This window comes from Capsicum annuum, chromosome 8 (assembly GCF_002878395.1).
Source record: "Capsicum annuum cultivar UCD-10X-F1 chromosome 8, UCD10Xv1.1, whole genome shotgun sequence".
Lineage (NCBI taxonomy): Eukaryota > Viridiplantae > Streptophyta > Magnoliopsida > Solanales > Solanaceae > Capsicum > Capsicum annuum.
In genome coordinates this window covers 119,319,391-119,344,769 of record NC_061118.1, presented here as the reverse complement: position 1 = coordinate 119,344,769, position 25,379 = coordinate 119,319,391, and the positions used below count along the sequence as shown (strand labels likewise).

The 25,379-nt window shown below is 35.6% G+C and overlaps 1 protein-coding gene across 1 annotated transcript; it reads right to left on the bottom strand.

Moving 5' to 3' along the window:
• Positions 1–22,712: 22,712 nt before the first annotated feature.
• Positions 22,713–24,589, bottom strand: LOC124886633. Its single transcript, XM_047395506.1, has 3 exons — positions 24,388–24,589; positions 23,831–24,011; positions 22,713–23,067 (listed from the first exon to the last, which is right to left on the bottom strand). The coding sequence occupies exons 1-3, from the start codon at positions 24,587–24,589 to the stop codon at positions 22,713–22,715; spliced, it is 738 nt and encodes a 245-aa protein (XP_047251462.1).
• Between the last annotated feature and the right edge of the window lie 790 nt (positions 24,590–25,379).

Genomic DNA, 25,379 nt, shown 5'->3' with positions numbered 1-25,379 from the left:
AGTTGATTTCAGAAATAGAGCCGTTCAATTTCAGTTTTAGTTTTCGAATGAACCAATCCTTGAATGAAGGGGGTAGTACCTCAGTACTTAAGAGTCAGATGTGTTTTGAGATTCTTTTTGGAGTCCTATGCCAGCATGTAACCCAGAGTTAGAAGTATGAACCCAGGAGTTTAGCGGCAGTAGTAGAGTTAGGATAGTATTATCCAGATTAAGCAAAATATGTATTCCATGGGGCCAGTTGTATGAAAAGTGAATCAGTAGTCTTGAAACAGTGTATGCAAGAACTTAAGTTTGGTAATTTAAAATTATATGTGTTGTTAATATTGGTGTTATGGTAATTCTCATGGTATAGGTGAAAATGTAAGTTTAGAGATGTGATATCCGTAGCCTATGATAAAAGTAGTATGGTTCATTGAGGGTTTGGAAATATCCATGTTATGTGTTAGAATCTAAGTTTGAATCTTTGAGGATTGACCTAATAGAAGGGAGAATTAAGAATTCTAAGTTAGTCAGTGGTTATGTTGTTATATGATGATTGTTTGGGGCTATAGAAATCCAAGAGTTGTATCTCGGAAGAAAGTACTAGCAGTGGGTTTTACATTATCAGGTGTAGTCTTTCAGGGTGAGCTTATCATTTATGCATATTATTATACCCTAGATTCTAGAGTAAGTGGTGGAAGTTGAGTTTAGAGATATTGATTGAGTAGTTCCCAAACCAAGTATGATGGCTTTAAGCTAAGGGGGAGATGATAGAACCAGTAACCAAGTCAGGCTCTCAGATTCTAGTAGGGATGTCAGTATGTTATAGAATAGTAGTAAGGGAGGATGATGCCCAACCCATTCTTATTTCAGTATTTGTACTTAAATTATCACAATATCTAGTCATGCCTTACATGTCAGTTCCATGATAATAGCTCATCTTCATACACTTTTCATAGAATAATGTATGCATCTAGTCCCTAGTATAAGGGGTTCTAGTTTTCTCAACTGTAAGAACCATGTTACATTAATTTATGAACTCCAAAAGAATCAGGTCACACAGCTCATGAATCATGTACTCATGCTTTACAGTATGATCAGTTCCAGTACTCATGCTACACTCTTAAAGATCAGTGAAATTCAGATTTTTGTTATGTATATCCTTTGATTTGCTTTTTTGATGAATTTTTGTCATTGATACTCTATTCCTCAGGCCTCAATTAAGTTTCAAGTTCCATATAGTGTTCATTCATGCTTCAGGTCCTTATGTTTTAACCTTTCGGTGACCTCTCCTTATGAAATGATGTAGTGATGAGCAATTGCTTAGATGGGAGAGAGTAAATGTTTTATTTTAAGGAAATATTGTTGCATGCTTGTTTTACACAAGGCTATAGTTATGAAGATAGGATTGAATGTCATGTTGGTTTGTACATGGATGAATGCATTACACATTTGTGAATGCCTAGTAAGAGTTTTATTTAGTTGTTGAAGGGATAATTAGAATTATTTAGGAGATGGAAAGTTATGAAAATGTAGAGTGTATTGAATTCATGACTCAGACTAGTATTACAGTATTATCTGTGCATTTTTTAGGTTTTAGTAGGCTTGAACATAGTCGGAGAATTTAGTCCAGCTCAAACTTCAATAAGTAGAGTTATCAGCGCCCATGTGAATATTTTCAGTAGCCTCAAGTGAAGTGTGGTATTGAGGTAGAAAGTATAGTTGAGGGAGTATTTGAGAAGTGTGGCTAAGATTGAAAGTTAGTAGTTGCAGTGCATAATGCATAATAACTCTATCCTAGCTGATTTTTCATAGAGTTCTGTTCCATATTATAGAATTCTAGCCATGTTGTGATTTCTTATTCAGATGTCATATTCAGATCATACACAAGATTCTTTTCTCCCTAAAGTCATTAGAAGTTCATAGAAAAAGTGTCGAAGAAATACTCCTGTTAAGTATAAGCTTCAGTATGAGTTAGTTTGTATAGTCAGTAATTCAGCTTAGCAATCAGACAGACAAGATCCTATGGTTTTCCATCTTTCCATCTAGTCATACTATTTGAAGTCTCATGAATATAGCTATTCCATGAGGAAAAATATTCACACCGCTGCAAATTTTGAATTTAGCTTAGTTCAGTTTATGCATCAGTTTTAGATTCCAAATATTCAGTCATGATTCAGTTTGTAAGAGTCCTGTGCATTATCTCAATCTTTTGTTAGTATTTCAGTCAAGCCAGTATCATTCAGGGGATGAACTATCCCAAGGGGGAGATATGGTAACACCTTCGAGTTTTCATGTACTAAATCTGTCAACTTTTCTTCACGAAACCATTTCTAGCCTAAGGTAGTGGTTACTCATAAGTTGACTCTCTCATGTCTATCTTAGTCATATACTCATCTTCATGTTATTACATGTATTCACAAATCATTTCAATCAGTCACCATGTTTCAAACTCAGTTTAAGGTAACAAGTTTCCCCAGATTTCCTCTTCTCCATTCTCAGTTCTAGCTTTATATAGTCTGTTTCATGATAATTCGTGCATTCACATATTAGTTTAGTCGTGCAATCATGTTTTGACTCATGCAAATTTTAATACGCAATCTCATACCCTCAGTATTCTCAGTCTAGAAAATCTCATTCGAGGACGAATTTTCCAAAAGGGGAAGATATTGTAATACCCCGCACGCTCTAAGCTAGAAAATAAACCATTGTTCCTATATGTGAAAACCTCTAATCCCGTAATTCATATTTCGGTGAATGTCTTATGACCATTAGCCTAGTGATAAGAGAGCTTATGACATGTAAAACATGTTCATAAGAGTCACTTAGCGTAATACGAGTTAAGAGCTTTTGAATCGACCAAGTTTTGGTTGTGGATTTAACAAGGGTCATATTTGAACGAGTATAACTTGATTTATATTTGGAATTTGGAAGATTAATACCAACCAAATTTTATATAATCGAATCATCTTTCCAACGATACCGATTTTGCCTAAATTCGATACCCGAGTGAAAAGTTATGGCATTTTTCGTGTGAAATAGTAGGTCACTGCGATTACACCGCTCAGTGGTAAACTTCAAAATCAGGATTGTCCAAAATAGTAGGTCACCACTATTACCCCTCTTGGCGGTGCCTATAGTGGTGGAACCAATACCACTCAGCGGTAAGCCTCAAAATCGGGATTTTTCTGAAACTTTTAATTTCCTAGGGACAGTTTGGTCCTTTTCCCTGGCTCCAATCCATGAAAAACACAGAATTAAAGCCTCCTAAAGAACATTTGTTCATCTTTTATTCAAATTCTCTTGATTTAAAACCATTCTCTCTCAAGAACAAACCCTAGCCCTTCAAAGATTCAAGCACAAGTTCAAGAAAACCACAAAGAACCTTTAAGAATTCTTCAATTAAGGTATGTTAAATGTTTCATCCATGGGCCCTATTCAACCATGGAGTCCAAGAACCCAATTTAAAATTCAAAGTTATGATTTTTAACCATGAATTCCCATGAATTTCAATTCTATACCATGTTTACATGTAATTGTTGTTGTTATTAAACCCCACACGTTGGAATGGTGTTGTTCACTAATTTAAGCCTTAATTGGTGATTTTAGTGTTGAAATAATGCTATTACTACAAGTTTTAAAACTATCCTCATGCTTAGCTTTAACCATGCATTGCAAGTGTTTGATTAAATGTCCAAAGGAGTGAGTTTTGAATAAATGTTTACATATCAGGTCCTCAAAGTTTTAGTATGATCTCGCTATTATTGCTATCGAGTCCTGGGGGTTAGAATACCCAAAATTTTACTGCTTACCTAGTTTTTTAGTATCTACAGAATGGTTTTAGAATAGTTATTAGCATTATCAGTTCAGTCAGTTACCATAAATAGTCAAACCAGTTGGGAGTAGGATTTAGCACCGAGTAAATATAGAGATGACAAATTCCCCGTCAGTTAGGCAGAGTCATTAGTAGCAGTCCCTATATTCTAGAACTACATAGCCAGTGTAGGATATGTGGAGTCACCCATCAGTTTAGGCTTGACTTCCTACCAGGGGTCACCCGTCAGATTAGGCTTGACACCGCCCAAGGATCACCTGTCAGTTTAGGCTTGATACCCTAGCTTTGCAGTAGCTTAATGGATCTACATAGCTATCTTTAGTACACGTGGCACAGTACTAACACCCTTTCAACTTGGGTTACAGGTTGAAACCCAATCAGTTTATAGCGGGGCATGTCAGTTACATGATACCTTCCACAGTCTTAGTTTTTTGTTCAGCATAATTCAGTTCAGGTTTGGATTGAACGTAGCGTACAATTATCAGTTATGTAGTTATTAGATTTTGGTATTTTAGTTTACGGACTATTTTAGGATCATGTTCTATGTTTGTTCATGCATTGTCAGATTTTACTGCATTCACGCATGCATATCCAGTTATCTCATGCTATTCATTCATTCAGTTGTTATTCAGACAGATGATCCCATGTATATATATGCCTAATCTCATCTAGAATACCAGTATATTCAAGGTACTGACCACATACTCGTTTCTTATGCTATGATGTATCATATCATAGGTTTGGATGCTCAGATTTTTGACTGCACTTAGACATCCCAGTGCATTAGCAGCAGTAGCAGTGGTGGGTCCTCATACTTCGAGGACCAATGATGTTTATGTCGACATTTCTTTTTTGTTCAGTAGTCAACCAGAGTTAGTTAGGGACTTGTCCCATCAACTCCACAGTCAGTGTATTTAGAGGCTTTCAGACTAGTACAGACAGATAGTCAGTTTTCAGTCGTATGATCAGTTGCTTTGTCAATATTGACAGTATGTTTCAGATGTGTTAAACTTTGATTTAGTATATATTTTTCGTTGTTAAAAACCTTATGGAATTTCCTGTTAAAGCTCCGCACATGTATTTGTTATTTTATTCAGTGATCACAGTATGTACTAGCTCATGGGTTAGCTTGTGGTCCATTGGGGCTGTAAGCATTGTATGAAATCCAGGGTGTACTCTCGGGGCATTACAGACGGGTTAGCCAAACATAAACACGAGTTAACACATTATTACACATCAAACTAACCTTTAATCAAGTTAAAAAAGTAAACATACAACAAAGATAAGACACATACAATGATCATTATCAATCAACCATTCTTTCATTTGCCTTTGGGACTTGAACCCACTGTCTACCAAAGATACTAGCTCAATTCAAAGCTTAGGGACTTGAACCCATTGCCTACCAAATACATAAATCAAGTTAAGAGCATCAACACATTCCTCAAGCATGAGTTTCCATAATGCAGGACCAATGCAAATACTTGGACTTCAAGTCCTCTTTCCGCCCCCTAAGTAGTTTCCTCAAACTTTTGGTTACTCCATAGAACATTCACTAAAGCCACCTCTTTCATTCGCAATCGGCAAACTTGCCATCCTGAGACCCTTACCGGGACCTCTTCATAGGTCAATAAGTCAAAAATACCAATATCCTCTACAAGAAACAACCAACAAAGGATCACTGTATACTTTCTCAACATAGAGACATGGAAAACCAGAAGAGTGGACTCATGCTTGAGGGCAAGTCCAATTCAATTTATACTTTCCCATTGGCACCTTACTACAATGGCCATAATCTAGCCGTATACTACTCCCATATTCAAGCATATTTGAAGAAAGAAGGATATAACTTAAGCCACGGGGCTCTATTCCTTACATACATCCATGAACTCTATTCCATAAAGCATCCCATATAGAATATCCATATGCATGGTCTACCCCACAAAGAGGACACCCTAAATTCTTTATTTACCCACCGAAAACCTATTATTTTCGAGGGAAAACCATCCCTCTTATGCATGCAAGAATTAAAACACTTCACCGGAACCATTCTCAATAGAATGAATAAAAATTGGACGAGCACACAAGACAAGGCCAACCCATAATTCAATCTCCCCACTGGGCTACTAGGAAGGTCACCAAGGAGAACGTCGGGACATTATCAACCATGGGAACATACTCTAGAGAAAGACCTCCTGAGCTAGAATCTTTAATTCAGACTAAAGGATAAAAACCTCCTTTAGAGATCGACATTTAGCCTGTAAGGTAAAAGACAAACCTCCCTCCTTGGCACTAAAGAACCCTTTTCCCATACAATGCCCGGCTCATTAGGAAATTTAAATATGACCTTACGGGTACGACAATCTAAGGAAGCATAGCACCAATGCAACCAATCCATCCCCAGAATAACATCAAAATCAACCATATCTGACTCTATCAAATCAATAATTGTTTTTTCACTACCCAACATAGCCAAACGACTCTTGTAGACTCCTTACAACCATAGAGTATCCTACTAGGGTAGAAATAGAAAAGGAGTCCAATACAACTTTGGAAAAAGGAATTTCAACATACTCGTAGAAATATCCAGAGATACCTTAGGCTCCTGGCGGGTAGTAAGCTTATAAACTGATTTTCGCCAGTGCTGGTACCAGAAACATAAGCAGAAGCAAAAATAACACCCTTCAGTGTGGGAGTAGTAGAAGTAGAAATAGAGTTCCTATTAGCCTAAGTAGCCACTAGAGAAGGGCACTCTCGCTGCATGTCCCTAATCTGACTAGAGAAGGGCACTCTCGCTGCATGTTTCTCCCTTCTAACACTCACCATGATGATGTTGACCACAAAATCTACAAGGAGGGTAGGTCAGTACTAATTGGGCCCTACTATGTGAGAATTACCACTCACCTAATTCTTTCTCATGGACCACTTACCACTAGACTGCTGGCCTCCACTTTGTTTAGAAAGTTGAGACCTCTTACTCTGCCTTTTATCAATATTAGTGTTTTTTTTTTCTCTTTCTCTACTTGTTGTATATATATAACTAACTTAGAGATGTCCATGTCTTTGATCAACAGAGACACTTTACTCTCAAGGACTAATTCGGGGGACAATCCCAAAGGAAACTTACGCATCCTAGCTCTTATGCTAGAAACCATCTCAGGGGCATACCCAAACAACTGATTGAATTTTAAGTTATAATACTTAAAAGACATCCTTCCTTGGCTTAAATTCAAAAACACTTCTGATTTCGCTTCCCTCAACTCTTGAGGAAATAAGCGATCTAAGAAGGCATTAGAGAAATCCTTCCACACAGCAGAACTACTATTCTCACCTCTTGACTGTTCCCACTTTTCGTACCATTGGTATGCAACGTCTTTTAATTGATAAGAAGCAAACTCAACACCTTCAACTTTCGACGTATGCTTAATCTGGAAGATCTTCTCCATTTCATCAATGAGACTTTGAGGATCTTCTTCAACCTTTACACCTGTAGCCATAAGAGGGTGCAACCTCAAGAATTGGCCAACCCTTGTGGCCTCAGAGGATGGAGCAACAAGAATACTATGACTGAACTAAGAAGCTACCAACTAAGTTAACCGAGTAATGGAGTGACAAAACTAAACATTAGTAACATCCCCAAGAGGTGACAGAGGAGGAGGACTAGAGGGAATCGATTAAACTCTTGAACCATCAAATACCAGACCCCTAGACCAAGTATGGACTCCATAAATTGGGTGGGTCCGGTCATCATCATCCCCAATAGGAACGGAAGGGTTTGGATGAACTTCATATCTTCTTGGAGGCATGATCTGAGAGAAGAGCAAGTGGAAATCAGAAGGATCCAAGACCTTAAACTATATATCTCAAAATAAGACAACAAGAAGATAAAATATTGCTAAATATCTTGTAGCCTTTGTCTTATAAGTGTGGCTCGCTACACACCCATAAAAGAGACTCTACTCGACAGGGCTTTCTGGATACCCAACTGACCATGAACATAGGCTCTAATACCAACTTTACACGACCCAAAATAGGGCCTTGTCGTATGGGCACCTCAAGACCAGCAAGGATCAGAGATTGCCCCATTAACCCAACTGAACCATCACATCAACCCACAAGTATCGAAAGAACTCCGGCTATAAAATAAGATAGTAGAAAGAAGACTACAATCATAACTTAAGAAGAAACTAATCAATTAATTAATATCAACAACTATCCAAGATACACAAGTCCACATTTATCTATAAATCCTTTACAAATCTGATGTCCATAACATACCAAGATAATACCCCGATAATAGTTGAAAACTAAATAAAAAACAAGTCTATGACATAGATAATGATACTATGAAATATAAGCCTTACGAAGGATGAAAGATCATGACTTCAATGTCAACACATAAATCGCTTGAAAAATTGTCACTGTGCAAGAAGAAAACAAGAAGCTCCGACCTCTATGTCGTATGGGGACATAGCATCCGGGGATGGTTAGCAGTTGGACTGCTAGCATGTAACTCAATGATAAGGATAAAATAGTGCAGTTATTCAAAACCAAGTCAAACTATCATATGCAACCATATTTATATCTACACAGGCTTATTTGAAGATAAATACATATATAGGTACATGACGTGCCAAAATAAGGAATAAGTCATAACATGCGTTCTTAAAGTACTCAATCATGTAACATAGAGTGAAGGACTCAAACCTTCAACTCTTTTAGTTTAAAACATTGAATTTTCCTGTTACAATAGGCAAGAGGACCTTAACCTCAAGCTGTCAAATTTTATATGGCAAGTGGACCTTAACCACAAGCCATCACATCTTATATGGTAAGTGGACCCAAATCACAAAATGCCTTATATAGTGAGTGGACACTAACGACAAGACATTCTAACCATTACTAGTTAATAATTTGGACTCTAACCCTTTATCCATGCATTAGCATACCCTTAAATCAACACATAAGGACTCTAACACTTTAGACAATTCAAGCCACCACGGCTACAATTCAACATTACATATATGACCACATGATCTTTACAAAACCATTTAGCAACCAATCATTTATATGGGCCTATGTCTTAGTTCATACCACAATGCAAATCTATTTATGGTCATCAAGACCTTTACAAACCATTCATTCTTCATTAATATTCTTACACCAAGATTTAGTTCAAACACAATGCAGTTTTATACCTAGGGACTTCAACCCCCTGTAACCATCATACTACCCAAGTCACTAAATCAACTTATTACATAGCAATAAAAACCATTACATAGTAATTTACCAAGCATACTCATTAAGTCAATCATATTCCATTCATATTCATTAGACCAACATCATAGTTCAATACACCATTAACAAGTGACTAGTATTTCTTTTAGACATTTTCACAAACACCATGTTTTTATCAAGAACAAAACCAATGTATGAATTACAAAATTTAGGTTTCCTCATGACCCTTTTCTAAAACACATTCAACAAGCACCTACATATGGAAACCATAACCAAAAACATGTACAATCAAAAATTTAAGAAAGAGTAAAAAATACTCATCACTAGCATCAAAACCCCAATATTTGATTTCTAAACCACCATATACTAGTCAAAATCAATGTTTAAAATACTTGATAATTTGAGATAACAATGAGGGAAGAGATACATACCTTATACCAGAAGACCCACAGAAAGACTTGACCCCTCCTTGACTCTAGAAGAACACTTGTGGAACCCTTGCTTCCAAATCTTCAATAGTGTATTTTGAGAGAGTATTTGGAATGTTTTAGTCTTGGAAATAAGTGTTTTGAAGGCCAAAATACATTATATAATGAGGGGACTTAAGGTTTTTGGGGTGGGAAATGTCCATACAGCCCTTGGCTTTAAAGCTGAAATATAAATTGCTAGGAGGGTACGACTTACTTGACTAAATCATACCCTAGGGTATGAGTGGTACTGTAGCTCGTGCCCTAGGCCTCTCCAAGGACCCCTACATTGCCTAATGTATGACCACACATATATGACTCATATCTTAGGGTACGAATAGTACCCTAAACTTTACCTTGAACCATACGCAAGACAGTTTTGAGTAGGTCAAGCTCAACATTTTATACGACTAGGTAGTATGCGACCCATACCCTAACATACGACTAGGGAGAGGCTAAACCATATCTTGGATAGTATGTAACCCCTACTACACTTCTTAGTATACGAATAAAGGGTCACTAAGTCATATCCTAGGGTACGACTAGTACCCTTGATCAATATCTTGCCCAAAATGCTTAACTTAAGAGATTTTTCTAATGGTCCAAAGCCTAGGTGTTTCAACCAGCACATGTATTGGACTCCGCTGGACCTTAACCACTAGAATATATCTAGAATGAAATCGTCCAATATCCATGGCTAGGATAGAGATTAGCTCCCACAAAAAAGACAACCTCTCATTTAACTGCAGGTAATCCTAATAGATGATATGAGACTTATTCAAAATATAGAGCCAAAGCATGAATACATTAAAAATTGGATGAACAACTAATAAATCTGGGGGCAATGCTAACTCATAAGATAGATCCCTAATAGCTTGAAGGATCTCAAATGGTCTAATATACCTAGGTCTAAGCTTGCCCCTTTTTCTAAACCTCATCATGCCCTTTATGGGTGAAACACGAAGGATAACTCGATCACTAATACAAAATCTCAAGGTACAAATATTACAATCCATGAAGTACTTTTGCCTACTCTGAGCCACTCCAAGTCTAACCTGAATAACCTAAACTATTTCCAACGACTTATGAAACTAGTCGGTACCTCAAGGTTTAACCTAAAAAACCTCAAACTAACAAACTTAAGAGTGATAACGCCTACCATACAACTCAATACTACAATGGTAGCTATAATCATATGCAATCTCCGCCAATTCTAGATGTTTCTCCCACTGACCCCCAAAGTCCATAACACAAGAACGGAGCATATCCTCCAAAACCTAAATAGTCTGCTCCAACTATCATCGGTTTGGGGGTGAAAAGTTATACTTAGATAAACTCGAGTGCCCAACTCCTCCTAAAATACCTTTATAAAGTGAGAAGTTAACACTGAACCTCTTTTTGAAATAATAGAAACTTGTACACTATGGAGACAAACTATCTCACGAATATAGATAGGAACCAACCTCTCAAGCATTGAAAAAACTTAAATATAAAGGAAATAAGTAGATTTTTTCAATTGATCCACAATGAACCAAACACTATTAGAACCCCAGGAAATATGAGGTAACCCAGTCAATAAGTCTAGTGATTTGTTACCATTTCTACTTGAGAATGGATAAGCTTTGATGCAAACCTCCAGGACTCAAATGCTCAGCTATCACCTATTAGTAACAATGGCAATGAGCAACAAAATCCACTACACACTTCCTCATACAATCCCCCTAGCAGTGTTATCTCAAATCATGATACATCCTTATCACTTTTGGATGAGTGGAATACTGAGAACAATGAGCTTCCTCCAATATCAATCTTACCCATTACCTACTTTCGGTACACAAACTAAGCCTCTAATCCTTAAAATACCATCTAAATAAAGTGAGGCTTCCTTAGCCTTACCACTTAACACCTTATCCCAAATAACTCTCAATCTATCACTAATAAACTGGTGAGTCCGAATATACTCCATCAAAGAAGATCTAGTCTCCTCGAATGCCAAAACAGTCTCAAATATTGAAATATCAAGCCTAACCATTTGGTTACCTAAAGACTTAACCTCTAAGGACAAAGGCCTCTCCTAGTTCCATAGATGTTCCAAGATATCCATAGTAGTCGAATTTCGACTCAAGGCATCCGAAACCATATTAGGCTTGCCCGTATGATAAACAATAATAAGGTTATATTCATTAAGCAACTCAATCCAATGGTGCTCCCTCTTATTAAGATCTTTCTAGGTGTGGAAATAAAGAAGGATATGATGATCCAAAAAAATCTTACAATGGACTCCATACAAGTAGTGCCTCCATAAATTCAAACAAAAATACAACTATACAAAAATTCAAATTGTAGGTAGGGTAATTCTTCTCATAGGGCTTTAACTGTTGGGAATCAGACACAATCACCTTACCCTCCTACATAAATACAACACCTAACCAAACACTCAAAGCATCATTAAAGATACTAAAACCCACGTCCTCCTAGGGCAAGGTCAAGATAGGAGCTGAGGTCAACAAATCCTTGAGATTTTGAAAGCTCACCTAACAAGCATCAGACCACTGAAACAAATGTTCTTATGAGTCAACTTCATCAAAAAGTCTATAATAAATGAAAAACTTTAACAAAGTACCAATAGTAGCGTAATAAACCAATGAAACTCTGATTCTCAGTAAGAGAAATAGGCATTGCCCAATCATAGACCACTGCATTCTTGTTCGGATCAACCATGATACATTACTTTATTACCATATGACCCAAGAAAGAGACAAACTTTAACCAAAACTCATAATTAGAAAACTTAGCATACAACTTCTAATCTCTTAATCTCTGAAGTATAGTCCACAAATATTCGCCTCACTCTTAGAGTAAACAAAGATATTATCTATAAGTATAATAACAAAAGAGTCGACATATAGTCAAAACACCTGGTTCATCAACTCCAAGAATGTGACTGAGTAATTTGGTCTACCCGAAGGACATCACCAAGAGCTCATAATAATTATATCTAGTTCAAAAAGTTTTCTTAAAAATATCCAAAGCTCTAATCCTCAACTTGTGATACTCGCACCTCAGAAAACACTAAATCACCCTGAAGGTTATCAAAGAAACCATCAATATGAGGAAGAGAATACTTATTCTTAACTATCATCTTTTTCAAACGCCAATAATAAATACATATATGCTTAAACACATTCTTTTTCTTCACAAACAAGATAGGGGAACCCCAAGGTGATACAGTAGTTTAGATAAATCCCTTATCCAACAACTCCTACAACTGATCCTTTAATACGTTTAATTCTAGGGGGCCATCCTATAAGGAGGAATATAGACGGGCTTAGTTCTTGACTCAAAATTAATACTAAAGCCAATATCATGATTTAGAGGCATACTAGGAAATTATATAGAAAAAAATCCATAAACTCATGGACAATATGAATAGATTCCAAAGAAGGAGGTGAAACCATATTAGAATCACGAATATGAGCCAAATATAACAATCATCCCCTCTTAACTAAGCAACGAGCCTAAAGAAAAGATATAACTCACTTGGGACCCCGTCCAAGCTATCATTGGCATACTCGAAGGAGCTAAAGTCATGATCTTTACTTAACTGTCTAGAATAGTATGACAATGAGCAAACCAATCCATACCCAAGATGACATCCAAATCTACCATATTTAGGACGATTAGATCTAACTAAGTCTTGCACCCAGCAAAGATGATAATATAGGATCGATACACCTGATCCCTAACTAAAGCATCTCCTATAGGGTTAGATACATGGATAGGCACAATAAGAGGCTAACTAGTAGAATCAAAACCAAAAGTAAAATATGCAAAATAGGAGAAATTCGACCTCAAATCAAATAATACAAATATAGATCAGAAGAAAATAGGACTATACCTGTGATAATAGCATCAAAACCTCTGACTTGGGTTTGGTAGGTATAACATAGTACTTCCCATATCCCTCACTGACTGAGTAGACCCAAGACTACCCCCATAGGCACCATCACCTCTACCACTCTTACCACTAGTAGCATCTCTACCTCTCTGAGGGTCACCTCTTACTTTTAATAAAGAAGTAGGCCTAAAAACATAACGAACATAGTTCTTTACTAAATGGCCAAACTCATCAAATACATGGCTAACTCTGGAACCCAACTCAATGGGAGGAGTTACAGCTAAGCTAAGATGACCACCCAAAATACTGATCCAAAAGACCTACTATTTAAACCTTATAAGGCTGCTGCAGTGGTCTACCTGGATACCTAGGGAACCTCTAAAATCTCTACCTCGAGGAGTATTGCTACTGAACTTGCCCTGATGGTGTACCCTCTTAGCACCTCCCTGAGAAGCTTGAAGAAAAAGTTCAAACATCTTCGCATAATCCACTATACTTTGAAACGATGCCCTGACACTAACATCTGGGTAGTATCCAACTAAAGTGAAACACATACTTCTTTTACAAACTTTTGAATATTCTCAGACTAGGTGGTGATACTCGTAAAAGAATATCTAGACAAGGTATAAAAATGTACTTCTTACTCTGCAATTGTCATGAAGCCCTACTACTAATAATCAATCTTATCACTCATATGATCCCTCATACTGGATGTCACAAACCTATCCAAAATGGCCTCAGCAAACTGATCCCAAGTAATCTATGGAGAACCCATAGGTCTGCTACTAATAAGTGGCCTCCACCAATCTCTGGTTGTATCTCTAAACTGGCAGGTAGTTTAGGCAACCCTGTGCAACTTAATCGATCTAAGTTTATGAAATTTCTCATGAAAATCAATAAAGAACTCATAGGCATCCTCGTTCACAATACATCTAATGCTGGGCGAACCCAAGTAAATCTCTTAAATCTCTTCTGATCCTCAGAAGACATAACTATACCCGTAATAATAGGAGACATAATGAATTTGGATCACTGATATTCCACATAAGGGGTTAATATAGATGAAGACTGAACTCCTAATCTAAAAATATAATACCTATATACCAGTATAGAAGGAGTAACAACACTCGAAGTTTGAGAGTACCATAATTAGATATCAGTACCACTTGAGGATCCACAGTCAAAATCAAAGAAACACCATCGAAAGACCTTAATATACATAGAGGTACAATACTTAAAGCTGGAGGAACACCAGGTGTAGTTAAGGGGATACCCAAATGAGTGAGCAAATGAATCAACAACCCTTCACAGACCAGGGTAGATAAACTCTTCGATACTTGAGTAGGTCCTATATCTCTAACATTCTCAACCTTAGGCATAGGGGATATTCCTCTAGTACTATTTCTATAAGGGGTAGATCCTCGTGCTCGTCCCCTATCTCGGGATCATCCAAGATCCACCACTCACCTGCTAGACTGGTTTTTTTCCTCAAATAATGGCTCAATATCTCTAACCTCAGTGGATCTAATCCTCATCATTTGTGTAGAAAAAAGTGAAACATAATTTAGAACATAAGGCAAGAAAGATCCGCATGATATGTAACAAAATAAGAATGTTTCCTAAAAATATCTTATAACCTCTCAAAGATAGATACGTGTTTCTACGTACCAATCTATGAGACTCTACTGAATACTTTGTTCTTACAATGCTGAGACCAATGAACGTGGATGCTCTGATACCAATTTGTCACGACCCAAAACCAAGGGTCATGACACTTATCGTAGCTAATCTTGGACAAGTAAGCCAATCACCCAAACTAATACAAAAAAAATGAAATATCATCAAATCCAAAGTCAAGACTTCTAGAAATAAAGTCACAACATACATACATAAAGATAGCAGAAATTTGAATATCGAACAATAGATAAACCATAGAAAAACCTGGTGTCAAAGTGTAAGAACTATTTAGTTACATATTAGAGTCTGAAAATACAACTAATAATCCAAGAAAATACATAAATATGTCATCAAATTCAAAACCAGACAACAACTAGATAGGATGGGGTAGGAGGTTTTGTCTGGAATCATAGAGTAGCTACTACCTCTGATATGACAACTCTAAGCCCAAACTTGGTTGTCGTGTGGTGAACTAGTACATGGATTTGTACCAAAATGGCATAGTGGGAATGAGTGTGGTCCACTTGTACTCAGTAAGTATCATAGTCCAATTGAGTAAGGTAGAAACTAAAGTATGTAAAATACACAAAATGGGCACGTCACCAGCAATAAAATAATGACCTAAATGTAGCCCACATTATCTTCACTAATAGTTCTAAAAATAAAATATATACCAAGTACAAGTACGAAAGAGAAACATAAAATAGATAGATATCAAATCAAATACGAAGGTAGAATCATAAAAAGCGTATGAAATGCAATGAGTATGATAATAATGATAATAATAATGTGATAAGTCCAAGGTTGTCGCACAACCTCCAATTCCACCTAGCGAGCATTGATTCCAAGGTTGGAACTATGGGGGTACACAACCTATATAAAATTCGATAACTAATATGAATACCAGTGTAATATCCTTAACTCCTCTTCAGTGCATGATCTTTAGCAAAAGGTTTTTAAAAGTGTCATATTATGATCAGAAAACTAATATTTCCATTATGGTACCAATGCCTCATTAATGTATAGTGATATACGAATGTAATGCTCACGGCCAAACCAGAATCAGAATTTCAAATCCAATAAATGCATAAGAACGTGAGCTAGAATCCACTCCATAAGCCAACCATCCATGATCCAATATAAGCCATGTACCATTAGAATGAGATATGCAAGAAATATGTCATTTCTACCACATAAACCCAACTTAGGCATTTCCACTAGGAAAAATACAGCCAAATATATACACAAGGCAAAAAATATCATATAAGACCCCAACATGGGTCACACATAGTAAATAATATATGAAAACACCAATAACAATACAAGCACCCATAAGGGCAAAACTAGTAATAACATCATTTTTATTATTAATACCCATACCCATAGCATGCTTTTATATTAGTATTAACTACCCAATCTAGTCTGAAGAAAGCTAAGCTTTAACCTACATAGAACGATAGAATCCCAATCCAAAAAGTCCTGAACATGGAGCCTTCCCCTCTTGAATGACCTCAAAACACACTAAAATATACAACTATAGAATCTACGTGTCAAAGGGATCCAATGATACTCATATTGTCCATTTCCAAGTCTGGGTCAAAATGAACCCCCAAAATAAGTCTAGGAAAAGAATGGTAAAATCAAAATTTTTAGTTCATAAATACATTATCCATGATTCAACGAAGCGATGGAATAGAATGGTTTAAAAATAAGGTTTAAACTTGAAGAAAACCATTTTAGGCCTTCTAGGCTAAAATCCCAAAATTTCAAATTTGAAATCACATTTTACCAAGATTTAAAGGACAAGAATCTAACTAAAATAATTGTAATAAGGATTTGGGGCTTACCCAATCTTGAAATGGAAGAAATCATGCAAAAAATTTAAATCCAAAGCTTTAAGGGTAAAAAATAGTGGAATAATTGAGAAAGGGGTATCTAAGGTTTCCTAGGTACCGCTTTAGCGGCTATCGCTTTTGCGGTACCCAACAATCCTGAGCCCTCCACTTAAGCGGACCAACAATTACTTAAGCGAACTTCTCATAAGAGGAAGGTCCTCGCTAAAGCGTTATATTAGCTAGCAGCTTGGTCGTTTAAGCGATTAGTTGGCTTCTTAAGTGGCCCTTCACTTAAGTGACCCAAGGGGTGCTTAAGCGAGTACACTAGCTGGATTCACCGACTGAAGGCTTACAAAATCCATGTCTCCACCGACCCTTTGAGACTCATTCAAAATCTTGAGAATGAAAACAAACTATGCTACCCTATCTAATTTAATGCTATAGAATTAAAGGGGATATCAAATTTTTAAAAAGAGGTTGGTTTTACTAAGTTAACCCTAGAGATCAAATTTCACATTTTTCCAAACCAAGGGTGAAAATTCGATATAAAAGACATAAAACCATACCAACCATGCAACCAACCCAAAATCAACATTTCAGATCTGCTAGTATAGTCTGTTTTGCTATCTGATGTGTAGAACAAAGAATGCTAACTAAAGTCAACTATAAAATCTTTTTAACCTCCAAAAACTACAAAATTTCACAATCATAAAATAGAGATTCTTTTAATTGAATGACAACCATAACAGATGTCAGCTCAACCCAAAAGAATTTATGCAGAAGCTTTATAAAATTATTATAAAGCTATCCAATTAAAAATACATAGAAATGCATTGGGATCCATGTCGATCATTCCCATACCTCAAAAATATCAGTTAGCAATGACGAGGAGGGGTAAAATGGTAAAATCACATAAAAATGCATAATTCACAAAAGTCAAGTCATTACGAAATGATAATAAGGAGAAACGAAGGGTTGAGGTACTTTGAACAATCCTACTAAGCTTTACAATCCCATTAATTACATCAATTATCTTGGCTGTTAATTCACGGGGTTGATAGAATAACTAGTGAATGTTCATCCTCTAATCTTCTATCTACGTTAGACCCACACCTACATCGTTAAGCAGAGTTGTGATAACTAATGTAAATGCATTTGCATTTTATCCTATATTCAAACCTAATGTGGTGAATTAGGTATATTCTTAACCTAACCATAAATCATTTCTTTAATTTATTTTAAGTATAATATCCCACTGTACATATCCCACTATTTAATCTATTGTTCATCCTCCAAGCTCACAATAGAAATATAGGTTTATTCTAGACATCACGAATTACTATAATTGTAATAACAAGAATGTATGAATGAACAAATAAGATTATCAACATTAAACCAACTCAATTATAAGCTAAATATTAATGTTCGTGAACTTAAAGAGGATTCACAATAGAATCAGCCCTCTACTTTGTGTCTCAGGGCATGGCACACACTTTTCACAGAGCTCTAAGGGAATGGCATACCTTTGTGCTCTAAAACACCACTTTTCTTAGTAGTTAACTCCTCCTGTTTGCCTTCATGTTCCACACTTTGTAGTTATTTTTTTAAAACTTTATTTGACTTTATTTTGATCCTAGGCTCCTAAAATCTTACATGGTATCCTATATCATCAAACAAGATGTAGTAGTGTACACAACATAATAGAGTTCATCATCCAAGTACACTAGAACAAAATATAGCTCAAGCTAGCAACACTAGTTTTCTCGTCTAAATACTACGTCTTTATTTTGCTTCTTAACTTGTTTTGATTGAACCTTAAACACTATAACCATGTATGTTAACAGATAGAAATTCAATTATACTATAAAAAACTCATTATTCACATAAAAAGTCCTCAAAACTAGGCTAAATATGTATAGATAATGACACTTAGGTGCAAAAATACACCTAAGATAACCATACCATACTTAAAGCTTTGTCCATCCTCAAATAACTCTTTACATTAAGAACCATCCAAAAAACACTCCAACATCACTAATACAAGTGAGATACTCAATCTAAAACTACAATGACCACATGAATAGCAAGTTCTATACCAAGCATGATATATCACAATTTAAAGCTCATGGATACTTCTTCAAAATGTCCTAACCTCAAGAATTGACTCTACTAAGTTGCAAAACTAATGCATATTAATAAATCAAAGAGGTCATAAGAGTCACATAATTTTAATCAAACATGCACCCTCTCCATAAGAGAGTCACTCATATTCACTCATAAATAAGCAATTCATCACAAGAATGAGTGTAAGAATCAAATTACTCTTATTCTCACAAAGAACTCACTATCACATAAGATGAACCATAAGCTTGCCCTTAGTGTAGTACTCCACTAATATAAGAATATCAAGCCTCAAGATGAATTAGGACTTTAAGGGTTGCAATATAAGCTAAGGGATGGGTAGGAACCATTTTGGTGAGTACTAGTGACTATCTTCCCCAAGCACTTTAATACATCATTCTTCTCATTTAATTCCTCTATAATCAACCAATTGCTTCACATTTCTATCTTCCTATTTCACTTTTGTTTTGCTCATTTCTTTTAGGCTAATTCACACATCTTAAGAAGGAAGTATTCTCTATTACTGCTTGATTCAATTTTGATCAATTCTTCTCTTTTAATTACATTACTTACAGCCACAACACATAAATTTCAAACACCAATAGTTATTTTGTTAGGTCATCACTTTTGCTTTTTTTCTTCAATGTTAGACTCCTTAACATCATTAATTTTTCACCTACAACACTTAGGAGTTTTGGATCAAATTATGGTCAATCAAAGAAAGGGAATAATCTACATATAAGGATACCAAAGAATATGTGAAAATCTAAATAAGGATAACTAAGATCATTCAAAAATGGTATATAAAGAGGGTATAAAAACATGGTTAACAAAGAAATATCTATATCATCTCCTAAATCCAACATTTTTTATTTTACATTACATACATACAAGGCAAGTTCTAAACATCAGCTTGAGCTAGAATATGTACCAACATTATGCATTAATGTCGATTGAATCCACCTATGCAAGAGGTGGTGAAGAAATAAATTATTAAGTGGTTAGATGTAGGTGTGGTTTATCCAATTACCGAGAGCAAATAGGTGAGCTCAGTTTAGTGTGTGTCAAAAATGAGTGGGATCGTTGTGGTTCCCATTAAGAAAAATGAATTAGTTCCCATGAGACCGTTCATAGGATAAAGAGTTTGCATGGATTATAAGAAGCTGGATGCTTAGACCCAGAAGGGCAATTTTATTTTGCAATTCATGGACCAGATGTTAGAACGTCTTGTGAGTATAGGGTGGTGTTATTTTCATGATGGTATCTAGGTATACTTAGATTTATATTACTCACAAGGACCAATAGAAATCCACTTTCACTTGTCCATATGGGATGTTTGTATTTAAGAGTATGTGTTTCAGTCTTTGTAATCTTTGTAATGCTCTCATAAGCTTTTAGTGTTGCATGATATCTATAGTTTTTGACAAAAAAAGGTGTACTATCAAGGTTTTCATGGATGATTTCTCAGTAGTGGGTGATCGTTTGATAATATTTTGGCTCACTTGTCAAATGCTTTGCAAGGATATGAAGAGTGCAATTTTGTTATAAATTAGGAGAAGTGTCACTTCATAGTCAAAGAAGGGATAGTGCATGTTCATAAAATTTTAAATAATGGGATAGAGGTCGGCAAGGCTAAGATTGAGGTTATTTAAAAATTGGCTCCACTGATTTCGATGAAGGGCATTCAGAGTTTCTTGGGTTATGCAGGTTTTTATAGGTAATTCATCAAGGACTTCACTAAAATTGCAAGTTCATTGTGCTAGATAAGGAGGTGAAATTTGTAGTTGATTATACTTTCCTTAATGTTTTGAGTGCCTGAAAGAGAGGTTGGCTTCAGCTCTTATAATTATGTCCCTAATTAGACCTTACCATTTGAAGTGATGTGTGATGCAAGTGGTATGGCTCTAAGAGAAGTCCTAGGCCAAAGGTAGAAAAAGATACTTATCCCATTTACTATTGATGTAGCACAATGTGTAGAGGAACTCTCTAATGTGCTAAATAAAGTAAACCACACAATTTGTTGAAGGAACAACTTCAACGTGTTGTAAGATAATGATTTAAAGACAATCCAAATCCATGGATAACAAGAGTTTAATCCAAAGACCTTAAAATAAAATATATAATCCAAGGTCTTAAAAGAAAACACAAAGTTTCATTAATAGAAGAGTTGAACTAAAACTACTTAGCTAGAGGTCATTGCCTCTATTTATAGGCTTTAAAAGCCTTTGTACAACTCATACACAACTTATTGACAACTTATATATAACTTATGACAACCCATATTTGACAACTCACTTTCTTAATAGCTAAGTATTCTAGAATTATGTAAAAGATAAACTTGACAACTAGTAGCAAAATTCAAATTGACTTTTTCTTTCTATAAGTAGCAAAATTGATTTTTGATTCATGAAGGTTCTGGACTAGGTTTAGAATTTTAATTTTCCTTGTCATTCTCCTCTACTTCTTTGAAACTCGACCTCGATTTTTTTTTTGAAAAGTGTTTTATCTGTATGACAGATTGACAGGTCAGCAATATTAAAAGTATTTGAAATATTCCTCTCACTTGGAAAATCTACCACATAAGCATTGTCGTCGATCATCTTTAGAATAGTGTATGGGCCATATTTATTTTGCCTTAATTTTCCATGAACTCCAATAGGAAATCTCTTCTCTCTAAGGTATACCATTACTTGGTCACCAACTAGGAATGACATTAGCCTCCAATTCTTATTTGCCAACTACTTGTATTTTTTGTATGATGCTTCTACTATATCTTGAAACTCTCTAAATAATTCCAAATAGTTATAACCGAAGGTCATAACTGATCTTGAATTCTCGCTTGCTTGTAGCTTTACTAAATCAACCACATGTCTTGGAACTCTAGTGTACACAATAGAGAAAGGGCTACGACCCTTAGACCTATACTTAGAATTACTGAAGGCAAACTCTGCAAGGGATAAAGTTAAATCCCATTGTTCTTTCTTATCTCCACAGATGCACCAAATTAAATTTCCTAAAAATTTATTCACCACTTCTGTTTGGCCTTCTGTTTGTGGATGGGAAGTGCTTGAAAACTTTAATTCTGTGTTGAATTATTTCCATAAAGTAACCCAAAATGCAGCAAGAAATTTTCTATCTCAATCTAAAATAATTCATCTTGGAACACTATGTAGTCTGACTACTTTTTTAAAGAAAATATTAGCTGCATGATGGGCATCCGTTGTCTTACGGCAAGGGATAAAATGAGTCATTTTAGAAAATCTATCTACTATCACGTAAACAACATCATGTCCTCTCCTTTTCCTAGGTAAGACAAGTAAAATATCCATTGATAGGTCTTCCCAAGGTGCACTAGGAACGGGTAATGGCATATAGAGTCTTGTGTTTTGAACCTGACCTTTGTATGTTTAGAAAACGGGATACCTTTGCACAAATTTTCCGGCATATCTCTTAAGTTATGGCTAATAGTAGCGTGCTTCCAAATTAGCAATAGTTTTATCACGCCTAATGTGGCCCCTAAGATTACATGAATGCATCTATCGAATCAACTTGTCTCATAGAGAACCTCTAGGAATACATAAGTGGTTTCTATTAAAGAGATATCCATCTTGTACCACAAAATTCTCTTCTAATGGTAAACCTTTCATTTGTTTCACCCAGACTCACCCGAAGTCTTCATTATTTTCATATAGTTCCTTTATTTGGTCTACTCCTGGTAACTCAGCTTCAAAAGAAACCCTGAGACTTGCACATCGGCTTAAAATATCTGCCACTTGATAAGTTACTCTGAACTTGTGGACAATAAGATAATTGAATCTCTTCAGGTATGCTGCCCATCTTGCTAACATGTGATCCACATGCTTTTGACTTCTAAAATGTTTCATAGATTGATGATCAGTGTAGACAATGAACTCTTTAGGAATTAAATAAACCTCCCATGTCTTCAATGCTCTATAAAAAGAATACAGCTCTTGCTGGTAAGTACTCCACTTTTGTCTTGCTTCACTTAGCTTCTCCCTGAAGAAAGAAACATGTTTCATTTCTTGTGATAAAATAACCCCAATGCCTACTAGAATCACATTCCAACTCTAAGGTCTTGTTGAAATCTGGTAACACTTATACATAAGCTTGTGATAGTTTTTCGTTAATCTCCATGAAACTAGCTTCAGCTTTTTCATCCCATTTGAACTTCCTTTTCTTTAAACATTCAGTGATTGGTGCCATGATAGTACTAAATTTCTTCATAAATCTTTTATAGAAAGTGGCTAAACCATGGAATCTACTTACTTTAGAGATAGTTTTTGGAGTTAGCCACCCCTTTATTGCATCTATTTTAGACTTATCAACTTGAACCACCTCACTTGAGATAATAAAGCCTAAGAAAACAAGTTTAGTTTCAAGGAATACATACTTCTTCAAGTTAACATAGAGCTCATTATCCTTTAATACATCTATCACCTTTTTGAAATGTTTAAAATGTTCCTCTATATTTTTGCTATAGCTCAATATATCATCAAAATAGACAACTACGGATTGTGACAAGAATGGACGAAGAACCTGATTCATTAGGTGCATGAAAGTACTAGGACCATTAGAAAGTATAAATGGCATAACTAGCCATTCACACAACCCGTCTTTTGTCTTGAATGCTGTCTTCCATTCATCACCAGGTCTAATTCATATTTTGTGATATCCACTTCTTAAATCAAGCTTCAAAAACACCTTTTCTCCACTAAGTTGTTCAAGAATGTTATCCATTCATGGGATAGGAAATTTGTACCTTGTAGTGATTTTATTGATAGCACTACTATCCACGCACATCCGCCAAGATCCATCTTTCTTTGGAGTGAGTAGTGCTGGTACAACGCATGGGCTTATGTTTTTTCTAACATGTCCCTTACGCAATAACTCCTTTTCATCTTTCTTTGCTTTAGATGGAATAAAATTCCCCTCCACTTGGCCTGGAGAACATTTTGATATACTTTCTGGGTAAGAATAAGATTCGGCTTTTATAAGACTTCACGGTCTTTATATATCTCTCAGCTTTCAAGGCAAGAGTTTGAGCTTAATCTATTGACCAAATTTGTTGTATGCTAAAACTTTCTTGGATAGAATCATTGAGACCATTAATATACCTTACAACTTGTTGGTCTTAATTTTCAGAAAGATTGCACCTTACTTGTAATCTTAACAATTCTCTTGTATAATCAGAAAAAAATTTATTACCTTGAACATAGTTATAAAAATGTAGGTACAAGAGTTGTTCATAATCCACAGACACGAACCTATCCTTTAGAAGTGTTCTCATTTGTGACTAATATCTTACATGATTTTCACCCCACAAATGAAGATCTTCTTGATGACAATTCCACCAAGCTCCAACACCTCCTTTCAATTTATATGCCACCAATGGTACTCGACGATATGGAGGGATGTTCATAATCTCAAAAAATGTCTCCACCTCATAGATCCAATCAAGAAACCCTTCAATGTTTACATTACCATTGAAAGTTTGAACTTCAGCCTTAATCTTGTACATATCTCCACCATTTTTATGACCTTTTCTTGGTTGTGCATAAAGATCATGTTACTCCATATCATATTCCTCTTCCACATATTGAGTTCGATGTTGTCTTTGGTTTCTGGAAACACCTTCTTAATTGTTTCTCACTAATACAATAAGTTCTTCAAACCTCCTAGTGAGTTCTTCACGAAGAGTAGTGATTTGTTGATCTAATATTTCTTCTAGGTTATTCACCCTCCTTGTAAGATCCTCCATAGTTCTAATACCAAACTGATGTAGCACAATATTTAGAGTAACTCTCTAATTGCTAAATAAAGTAAACCACAAAATTTGTTAAAAGAACAACTTTAACAAGTTGTAAGATAATGCTTTAAAGACAATCCAAATCCATGGATAACAAGACTTAATCCAAAGCCCTTAAAATAAAAGATATAATCCAAGATCTTAAAAGAAAACACAAAATTTCATTAATAGAAGAGTTGAACTAAAACTACATAGCTAGAGGTCATTGCCTCTATTTATAGGCTTCAAAAGCCTTTGTACAAAACATTTATAACTCATACACAACTCATTGACAACTCATAGTTGACAACTCATTTTCTTAATAGCTAAGTATTCTAGAATTATGTAAAAGATAAACTTGACAACTAGTAGCAAAATTCAAATTGACTTTCTTTCTATAAGTATCAAAATTGATTTTGATTCATGAAGATTTTGAACTAGGTTTAGAATTTAATATTCCTTGTTAACTATGCCAGCAAAGCACTGAAACCCACATGGAAGAATTACACACTGACTGGATAGG

Excerpts from the sequence above, each read along its gene's own strand:
- LOC124886633 (XM_047395506.1), bottom strand. The coding sequence starts at position 24,589 with ATGTACAAGATTAAGGCTGAAGTTCAAACTTTCAATGGTAATGTAAAC. Across the intron at positions 24,012-24,387 it reads AGAAGATCTTCATTTGTGGG|GCCAAGTGGAGGGGAATTTT; the intron begins GTGAAAATCATG and ends AATGTTCTCCAG. Across the intron at positions 23,068-23,830 it reads ATCAATAAAATCACTACAAG|GGAGAAGCTAAGTGAAGCAA; the intron begins GTACAAATTTCC and ends TTCTTTCTTCAG.